The sequence below is a fragment of the Camellia sinensis genome, chromosome 8, assembly GCF_055761805.1.
Source record: "Camellia sinensis isolate YWXY chromosome 8, ASM5576180v1, whole genome shotgun sequence".
Taxonomy (NCBI): Eukaryota; Viridiplantae; Streptophyta; class Magnoliopsida; order Ericales; family Theaceae; genus Camellia; species Camellia sinensis.
Genome location: NC_138968.1, coordinates 174426371 through 174437374, shown reverse-complemented (window position 1 = coordinate 174437374; position 11004 = coordinate 174426371). Strand labels below are relative to the sequence as shown.

The following is an 11004-nucleotide window of genomic DNA, read 5'->3' as shown; positions in this document are numbered from 1 at the left end:
GCATCATTTTACATCTGATTTCAAAGCATAATCCTCTGTCACACACTCACATATTTCACTCTTTACATGCTTTCAAGAGTCATGCCTTATGCCTTGCTTGTGAGCCAATTTGTGTGCATGTTTGTCTAGTCTTTTGAGCTTCATTTCAAGCATGTTTAGGCTATTGTTTTGGCATGATTAAGCTCTGTTCATAGCTCTGTTCATGGCTGGTTTGGTTGTTTGAGCCTTGTATGGCATGCCTTTAGTGTAATGCTTATCACTAGTTTCAATGCCTTTGACCTTAACATGCTGTGCATGGGTTGCTTGCATGGTTTAGTGTCTTTAGCATCTTATTTCAGCACTGAAATGTTTGCCATATCACTCCATTCTTCACTTGTTGCTTTGTGTTGAAAGAGGTCTTTGGCCCCTTGTTGGCTTGAGCATGGAATTGAGGCTCTCATGTCTAATGGTTTTAACCTTCTCTTGAGGGTTTCTACTAACCAAAAGCATGAGGCTTCTTTCATGTTCAAGGTGCTTGTGGCTGAGGCCATCTTTCCCATTAGAGCGCACTCACATTACACTTAACCGGTTAAGGAATGGTTTGGTAATGTAAATGTGTAAACAAAATCAACCAAGTAAAACATGCCAAGGTAACACATGTTGTTTGCATTGCATTGTGTTTCGATCGGGCGTTAATCCAAACACAAGAAATGTGAGACGTTTCATACTTCAAGTGATGAAACGTGTCACATTTCTTGGTCGCCGACCCTCTTGACCATGCATGATAAAGGTGGAGGCCCTTCAAGTCTTGTTTTTGCATTCACCAACATTGTGCAAGCTTGGCTCTTTGGCCATCATGCATTGAGATGCGTGATTGGTGGCTTGAGAGCGGAGTACTACGTTCCTTTGAGCTTGAGAAATGATAAGGAGAGTAGTTGCACACACATTTCCATGCAAATGCATTGTTGTGCCTTTATTGATCTCTGTTGCAGCAAAGTTGGGATTCTGGAAAGGGAAGTGGCCGGCCGGCCACTTGCACTAGCCTACCGACCACTTGTACTAGCCAGCCGGCCAGTTGAGGTAGCCTACCGACCAGTTGAGGTGGCCGACCGGCCACCTGTGGCAAAATTTTCCAAAATGCTCCTGTTTTGGGGCAGATTCAACCTGAAAGTGCGTTTGATGCTCTGTGGTCACCGTAAGTGCAAACGGAGACAACTCACGGCAAGGCAATGCATTTTCGGGCGAAACAAACCAAGCATACATCTCTCCCTCGCCCTCGAGGCCATTTTACTGCTTTACTTAGTAAATTTGCCAGTTTTTTAATTAATTAGTTAATGCGCTTAACTAATTTGATTCATCTCTGTAATATTCTAATTAGCTTAGATTAGCTAGTCATTCAATTTCAATTGTGTTGTAATAATTAATTAGCTTAGCTTAGCTAGTTAGCTTATTATTCGTACCCTCTGTCGAGAGGGCAAATGTTGTACTAAGTGTTCATGCGTGTGTGAATGTCTTGCAACCCCACGTCTTTCTCCCTTTTATTTACCCGCTTTCAGTGGTTAGATTAGGGCATATTTCGATTAGCATACCTTATGTTTGCATGCGTGCATCATTCATTCGTCTTGCATGCACCGGGCTTGGCGCATCATTCAAACTGCATTGTATTTGAATACACTTTCTTGAATACGTGTTTCAAAGCATGTTATCAAGTGTTGCATTCATATGCCATTCTAGATAGCCGAGCCTATTTTAGTTGCATTTTTGCATGTGTTGCATTAGGCATTTTAACATAGCTAGGATCATGCATTGATTTCTAACTAGTTTTTTGTTTTGGCTCGGAGTATACTGTAAGTGTTTATGCTTTAGCATCCTTGCATGTGTGTAAGTGACTACCATGATAGCATGCTTGCCATGAGGCTATGTGCTTAAATGATTAACTGCATGAATGCCTGTGGATGAAGGCTTTATTACTTGAATTGGAACAATTCATCAAAATGTGAATTTTGAGCCCACTTGAAGTGGCAAATCATCATGTTTTAAGCCCACCTTGTTTGGTGGCAAATCTGCGTTTTAGCCTACTTGCGAGTAGCATCTTCAAACCACTTTCGAAAAACTAACATGAGTTGTTTTGTTCCAAATCGTGCGATTTAGTCTATACTTGTGCGTTGTGCGCATCACATAGTAAGTTAGCTAATAATCAGGTAAGAACACATGTGTTTTCAAAACAACATATCATGCTTAGTAGAGGCCGATCCTTTGATCGGGCGAGCAGGGGTGCTCATTTCATGACCTTCTCCCCTTGTACCGAAGTTCCCGAGCCGAGGAAACTTTGGTGATGATGGACACGTGGCCTTTGGCGCGAGTCAGGGTTTCCTAAATTTCCCCAAAAAAAAAAAACATTTAGGTGGCGACTCTGAAATATGGCAAAGCAGTCCATGTTTGGTGCTTTTTGATTAAAATCGATTTTCTAAAATGATTTGCCAGATTTGGACTCTTTGGTGATTTATCAGTCTTACATTGCACTTTGTGAGATTAGATTCAGAACCGCGACAGGAGTCCGAACTGTAGTAGCTAGAACCCAATTTGCGCCCTCTCCGAAAGGGGGGCTACACGGAGAGAGTTTCAGGTGGTCTATAGGTTGAGCACTTAAAGTAAACAATGTAACACCCCCTTTCGAACTCATTCAATTGTAATTCAAACTAGCCGACTTCACCCAACATAGCCCACTCCCGAATGGCCACACTCGCCAAATTACTCACGGTTTTTCGACTCAAGGCGTTGGCCACTACATTGGCCTTCCCCGGGTGGTAATGTACCTCAAAATCGTAGTCTTCTAAAAATTCCATCCACCTCCGTTGACATAAATTCAAGCCCTTTTGGAAAAACAAATACTTCAAGCTCTTATGGTCAGAGAAAACCTCGAACTTTTCACCATATAGGTAATGCCTCCAAATTTTCAAGGCAAACACTACTGCGGCTAATTCTAATTCGTGGGTAGGATAATTTTCTCATGGGTCTTCAACTGCCGTGAACCGTAGGCTATGACCTTTCCCTCTTGCATCAAGACACAACCAAGCCCATCCCGAGACACACCACAATAAACGGTGTAACCCAAGCCTCTTTCCGGAATGATCAACACCGATGTCGTGGTCAACCTAGTCTTGAGTTCTTGGAAGGACTTCTCACAAGCCTCACTCTATACAAACTTAACTCCCTTTCTAGTCAACCTAGTCAAAGGTGCGGCTAATCTAGAGAAGTCCCTCACGAAACGCCGATAGGACCCTGCTAATCCCAAGAAACTCCAGATCTCAAAAACGTTCTTAGGTTGTTCCCAATCTTGCACAGAATTTATCTTCGAAGAGTCTACAGTTACTCCCTCTCTTGACACAACATGTCCCAAAAACTTCACCTTGGCGAGCCAAAATTCATACTTCTCAAATTTGGCATACAACTGATGCTCCCTAAGCAAGTCAAACACTATCCTCAAGTGAGTCTCATGTTCCTCCTCCGAAGTCGAATAGATTAGGATATCATCCACAAAGACGACCACAAAGTGATCCAAGTACTCCCTAAAAATTTGGTTCATCAAGTCTATGAAAGAAGCTGGTGCGTTGGTCAACCCAAAGGGCATCACAAGGAACTCATAGTGGCCATAACGCGTATGAAAGGCCATTTTCTGGATGTCCTCCTCCTGAACTCTCAACTGGTGGTACCCCGACCTCAAATCTATCTTCGAGAAGCAGCAAGACCCTCTAAGTTGGTCAAACAAGTAATCTATTCGGGGTAAAGGGTATTTGTTTTTTACGATAACTCAATTTAATTTACAGTAGTCAATACCTAATCACAATGACCCATCCTTCTACTTTGCAAAGAGAGTCGGCGCCCCCCAAGATGATGTACTAAGGCGAATGAAACCCTTGTCTAGAAGCTCTTGGAGTTGAATCTTCAACTCATGGAACTTCGCAAGTGCAAATCTATACGGCGCCATAGAAATTGGTGTCGTTCCAAGCACTAAGTCCATGGTGAACTCAATCTCCCGGTGGGGTGGCAAACTAATAAGGTCCTCGGGAAACACGTCCGGGTATTCACACACTACCCTTGGCAACTCAACGCGAGTTCCGCCACTCTTATTATCCAGGAGAGTAGCAAGAAGACCACTAAGCTCATTCCTACTACGAGGATCAAAGACTGGTGCTAGAACCCGATCAACCCGGTCTCCCAGAAAGTCAAAATAGTCCCCACTCGAGGTGCACACTGTGACCCTCCGATAAGAACAGTCAATCACTACCCGATGCGAAGTTAACCAATCCATTCCTAGAATGACGTCGAAACTCAACATGTCTAGCAATACAAAACCAAATGGGAGTCTACGCCTGGCAACCTCTATCTCACAACCCTGACAACCCTGATCTAGATGAACTGTACCCCCAACTGGAGACTCTACTCTGAGTGGAGGCGTTAACTGAGCCACTTTTAGCCTCAATGCAAATGCGAATACAGCAGATATGAATGAATGAGACGCACTCGTATCTATCAACATGCTGGCTAAAGAATTACACACAATAAAAATACCTCTCACTACCGAGGATCCTGGCAACTGCTCTGGCGCGGTAACTGCATACACGCGCCCCTATGGCCTCTGCTCAACCTGCTCATCCCTTGGAGCATAGGCCTGCTGTACTGACTGAGCCAAAGCGGCTCCTTGATGAACTCGTGATGCCTGAACTGAGTGAGCCTACTGGTGGCTCTGTGTCTGCCTAGACCCTGAAGTGCCAGACGTGCCTCCCAACTAAGGGCAAGCTCTCTTCATATGCCCTGACTAACTGCACTAAAAGCAAGTAGGCCCCTGACCCCTACTCTGAGACTGACTTTGAGATCGGTTAGGTGGTGGTGATGGAAACATCTGTTGTCTTCCTTCCTTTTGTGAACAAGCAAAGGCCTTGTGACCCGGTTGGCCACACTTGAAACAAGAAAACCCGCTCGGTGCACCCTTTCCCGAGCCTGCGCTAGGCAAAGGATAAATAAATCTAGACTGCTGTGACTGGGACTGGGATGAAAAGGTACTCTTACTCTTCTTGTTGGGCCTAAAGTCCCCCTATGACCCTTGGCCCCTAGACCTCGAATTCCGAAGTAGCCTCCACAATAATCTCCACATGTGTGACTGCCTACACAAGGCGATCATAATCTCGGATCATGTTCCCGGCAACCTTGAATAGGATCTTAGTTCTCAATCTCTGCTCAAACTCGACGCAACGGCGCTCTTCCGTGGCTACCAATTCCGGTGCAAATCGGGACAAGCTAGAAAAGGCCATATCGAACTCGGCCACTGACATGTTAAGCTGCTTAAGGTCCTTGAACTCCTGTCGCAACCTCTCTCTAGTGGTAGGAGGTAGGTACTTGTCTTGGAAGGCCACTACAAATGCCTCCCATGTTGGTGCTATCCGACCCTTGGCGTACTTCCACCATTGCCCTGCACCCCCTTTGAGGTAATAACTCGTAAGAGTCACCCTCGACTCACTATCTTCTATATGAAGCATCTCAAAAGTATTCATTGTTTGCTCTAGCCATTCATCTACCTTCTTTGGCTCGGGGCCACCATGGAATTCATCCGGCTTGGCCCGCAAGAACTCCCTCTTGAGGAAGCTCGCCCTTGTTTCTGTAAATTCTCCCTTGTTTGGGTCTCCGCCCTAAGCATGTTCATGGACTCTATCAATGCCCCCGCCATCTCCCGGGCTAAGGCCCCCGTTGCGGCTTGGCCGACTTGCCCTGGCACTTCCGCTTGCCCCACTTGTTCGGCCATGTTAGCTTGGCCTAATCCCTCTTCTTGTACCGGGACCTTGTGGACCGGTATCTCATGTACACTCCGACGACCTCGTCCTCGCCTTCCACTCCTTCCATCTCGAGTTCGAATTCTTCTCGACATCCAATTAAGGAACAAAATAGATGACTTACACATGATTCCAAATGTGCTCGCAACTTGCCTCGCACGTTAAACTAATACAATTATATACATTCTAACACACAAACAATTTAGTTCACTCCACATAAGCAAGTAGTCACGTAAACACATACGAATTATCCTTTAGTGATGAGATTTATCCCTCAAGAAATTGAGAATTCTTAGTAGAATGAGTATTGATCAGGTACCCTTCTAATAAGACCTCAAGGAATCTAATAGGCGCAAATAGCATCCCAAAAGTTTAATCCCATACCCACATAGTCACATAAGCATGCTATCACATTATCACATAGACAAAACATTTCCTAATCATGCGAAATGAACCCATTGTGGTACAACAACCACTTCCCGCGAGCTCTAAGTATTCAAACCAGGTAGCTCTGATACCAAGTCGTAACGCCCCTAAATTTTTCAACATGAACTACCCATATTTAAAAGCATTCACTAAACAATGATAGTAATCCTTCCATCTCTAAATATTAGACATGAGAGTTTATACAAAAGTTTCACATGCGGATATACATTCAATGATCAAAATACACATGAATCTATAGCATGTGAAACACCTAATCTCGAAACAATAAAATGCCCTTAAGGGCTTACATCTTCCAAGGCAATAGCCCAGTTACACAAAAGTGGTCTTTCGGACCCATACATGTTAGCCCTTGGCTTTACAAAAGAAATCACAATACAAGAAGAGCCATGTGCCCTTTACAATTATCCGCACCCTTAACTTGGCAAGATCACCACGTCTTTACCTGCACCAAATCCCATAGGGGTGAGCATAAAGCCCAGTAGAGAAATATCAAACAAAATATATACATGTATGTTAGATGGCCAAAATTGAATGCAAGTGCATATGCGATGCAATACTCTTTTCAAAATATTAATCATGTCTTTCTTGAGAAACACCATGCATTTCATTTACAATTGCAATCTCATTAATTTTCCAAATTTCAACTTTTTAACCACAAGGGGCGGTAAATACGACATTGGTAATCCCTACGTTGGTGTCTGCAAATAGACTTTACGAGTACTACCAAACTGTCATTTTTACCGGTATTAACAGGAAGGCTCGACACCTATCCGTGCGGTTTTCTAGTCTTTCACCAAGGACACTCAGGCCAACTTATCAAGTTCAACTATACCCCCTATCCGGACTTACCACATATTTACCCCATACACATTACCACTATTCTCATTACAATCCTTTCTCATTTATGGAATAAACATCTTCAATCCAAGTTTACATTGCATAAAATTAAATAATAAACAAATGGATATGCAACATCAAGATTTTCTTCATGCCATACAACATTTATCATTTCTTCTCTTTAATGCTCTTTCACAAGATAGTTTACATGTTATCAACTCATAGTAACAACACTTTCCCATCATGCACAATTATTTGTTATTTCATAACAATACACATTCAAAGGTTTAACAATAATGTTGAAACAACACCTCATTCCTCATGTATCAAATAATTTTCCATTCTTGCTAAACATATGATGAAAATTCACTTTCTTAATACAAAACACGTGATACTCAAACATATTCATCTTTATCAAAAATCCCCAAAAAAAAATTCTCTAGGGTTTTATGTCAAACACCAAGACAAATCTTCCCCTCTATTTTGAGAGGGTTTTCCTTCAAGATGACATCCTCCTATTGTGTGAGTAAAATCCTCTAGAAGATAGTTTAGGAAGAGAGAGATCAAAACCCATCTTGAACTCTAGCATTTATGAGACAAGACTAAACTTTCAACATCATTAATGGAGCTTTAAAATCAACCAAAATTAGCATAAATATATATATATATAGCTCAAGGAAATTTCCCTACCTCAATGTTTTGGAGAAGATTGGAAGAAGAAACCCTAGAATCAAAAGATGAGAGAGCTTGACTTCCACCACACCAAATGGAGCTCTAACCCTTGATCTTCAAGATTAGAGAGAGAAGATGATGATTCTTAACTCAAGATTTGCAAAGATCAAAATCTATGGGTGTTTGAGGAGGTTTTATAAAGAGAAGGTGGAGAAAAATAGGGTTTAGAGTGAGAGAGATATGTGTGGAATGGGTGATACATTCGGACCAAAAAGATACAAAAAACAGAGTTTCGACTGCCTAGATTGCCGCACGTGCGGCGCCCATCCCCGCACGTGCAGAACGCCATTCCCGCACGTGCGGCCGTCACCCCCGCACGTGCGGTGACTCTGCCGCACCTCAGCTTGCACGTGCATTTTAGGCAATGTGCAAACCTCAGGACCTCCCCTCTCCCCGCATGTGCGGCCCCCACCCTGCACGTGCGGACCTGGCCCAGCAGTCCAAATTCTCTGGTTCGATTCCCGGTGCCCCGAACTCAACCGCGCCCTCCCCGGAACGGGTGAAATTCGATCATCGATCAAAACATGAAAGAGAACTTTATTTGAAACAAATTTTCCGACGTTTTCAAATTCAACGAGAGCAAAAGAACGAAATGAAGGAGAAGTAAGAGAAAAAGAGAGAGGGAAGCCAAGACCCGATCGTCACAGGCCTCCATTTCTTTTTCTCTTGATAATTACGTCACCATTACAATGCCTCATAATTTGGAGTCTGGATTGTCTGTCACGGTTGCTTGTGGCGCTTTCTGCGACGGTCCAAAACAACGTCGTTTTGGACTCTCTTTTTTTTTTTTTTTTTTTTTCCTTTTTTTGCTTTTCAGCTTCTTTTCACTTCATCATTTTTACTTCATCCCGATGACCGACTCATCTTTTCGATTTTGCTTAAAGTTCTGTGGTATTTTGGCCCTGTGAGCTTTCTTCCCCTCTCTCTTTAAGTTAGGGCTTTGATTTTGCAAAGAAAGTTACCTCCTTTTCTGATGAGCAGGTTGTTGGAGCTGAAATTGAGGGTCTATAATGGGTTTGTGATTTGCAAATTGTAGGGTTTTGGGTTTGGTTTGGTTGGTATGCGTTTGTGTTTTTCGAATTTGCGGATTGCTTGTGAGCTTTTTTGACTATGGTGACATGATGGTGTGTGGAGCTCTTATTGAGGAGGGGGGGAGTATTTTGAAGACAAAAAAAGTTGCTTTTGAACAACAGTTTAGGGCTCAAGATTATGACTGATACAGTAAAGGGTCGAGCAAAGAGACAGAAAGAGAGTCTGGTTTTGCTTAAAGTTCTGTAGTGTTTTGGCTACTTGTGAAGTAAAAATATGTTGGAAAATTTGATTTTTTTATAGGCTTATTTTGGGCCAACTTTGAGCCCAAAATTGAGTGGGGTCCACACGTCTTTTGAGGTGGGTCCAAAGAGGTGACGTGTTCTTTGCCACGTAACAAGTCACACGGTGAAGACGGTTTGTCAAAACCATTTATGAGTGAATGGGAACTTGACGTCATTTTTGGGTTCGTGAAATGAACAATTAAAGAATTAAATGTGGGTTTCCTTGTAAGGCTTGTCCCACATTGAAACTTTAAGAGAGCTTGTGTATGTATATAAGCTCTAGGTGACAACACGTGAGTTGAGCCCCAAGGGGCACCTCAAGTTTGTAGAAGGGAGGAGTTATGGACAAAGTGAACCTTAGCCCAAACCACCACACATGCGCACACGCACCGCCGCTGTCGTCATCAAGCCGAGCCGTGCCGGCTGTGGGTCGGGTCGGTTCTAACTTTAATTTTTTGGACAAAATGTATTTGAATTTTTTCAAATTCTTGCAAGAAATTATTTGAATTTCAAAATGGAAATTTAAATTCAAATTTTTGTCCAAAAATTGTGCCAACTAGATTAATCTGTCACCGGACAGATTTTGTTCTTCCCTTAACAGATTTATAACTACCAGCAGTTTCCAACAGATAGAAACTGCCTAGCAGTTATCTGTTCTTCAGTTACTGCATCTGTTCATTCAAAATTCAGATATGTTCATTTGAAATTGAACCTGTTCGGACAGCCACAATTTGCCTATAAATACTAGCCATTTCCAACAGTCTTTGGCATCCAAAAAATATCCATAAAAATTCTTTCCTTCCCAGTTTTGCTCTTTGATTGCATTGTTCTTCATATTATTTTTTAGTAAAAAAATAAGAGAGTTTAGAACGCAGGTTTTGTTCGCCATACAAATTGTTTGGAGTGCTACTACAATTTGTGAAGACCATTGTATCCTAAGAAATAGATGCCTTTTATCCGTAAGTACCGTAGCGGGGCGAATCTGTCTTAAGGACAAAGTGTCACACACTCTACTTGATCTTTTAAAGTTTTGTTCGGTTCGGTAAAATAAATTTTGTAAGTTATATATTTTTATTTATTTGATTTGGTTTCAAATTATTTATTTTACACGGAAGATTGTTCCAACAATCTTAAGATAGATTTGAATAATTTTGTTTATATAGAATTTTTCGTTTGTTTCCTTTTTTCTTTCTTCTTCTTACAGAAATTATTTTTTGTGGTTTTACAAAATAATATTCTGGTTGAAAAAACAAATAGTTGCAATATATTGTTTGACAGATAGTAGTAATATACTGTCTATTTTCTTTGATAACTAGTAGTAATATACTGGTGTCATTAACAATTCAGAATATTTATTTGTGAAGTTTGTTAGAAATTAATTTTGGTTTTCAGAAATAATTTCTGAGTGTTCATTAATTAAAATTCTGTTTTCAGTATTTTAATTTTTGAAGTGTTATAGAAATATTTTTCTGTGTGGAATTAATTTGTTTAAATCAAATTTTATTTTATTTTTAAATTAATTGGAAATGAAAGTTACAATTCTTGTTTCTTTTATTTTTACAAAATTTAATTTTGTGATTTTGGTTTAAATTTTATGTGCAGTATACAATTCTAATTATAATTTTATTTTATAATTTATAATTCATGACTGCTAAAACTAATGCTCAAACAAGTACTGGTGTGGTGGCTGCCATTGCTCCAACTCCTTCTCCAGTTATGACTGTACCAGTTAATCACGGCGAAAAGTCAGAGAAGTTCTCACGAACTGATTTTAAAAGATGGCAGTAGAAAATGTCGTTCTATCTTACTATTCTCAACCTCGCACATTTTCTTCGTGAGGATGCTCCGGCAAGTGGTTACTGCGGTCG

The 11004-nt window shown here is 41.3% G+C and overlaps 1 protein-coding gene across 1 annotated transcript; it reads right to left on the bottom strand.

Moving 5' to 3' along the window:
• Nucleotides 1-3838: 3838 nt before the first annotated feature.
• LOC145798309 (uncharacterized) lies at nt 3839-4519 on the bottom strand. The gene has a single exon (XM_082885823.1). It carries the CDS (start codon nt 4517-4519, stop codon nt 3839-3841), a length of 681 nt encoding a protein of 226 aa, XP_082741949.1.
• Nucleotides 4520-11004: the final 6485 nt, after the last annotated feature.

Bases quoted from the DNA above. Each gene is read 5' to 3' on its own strand.
- LOC145798309 (XM_082885823.1), bottom strand. From the start codon at position 4,519: ATGTTGATAGATACGAGTGCGTCTCATTCATTCATATCTGCTGTATTC.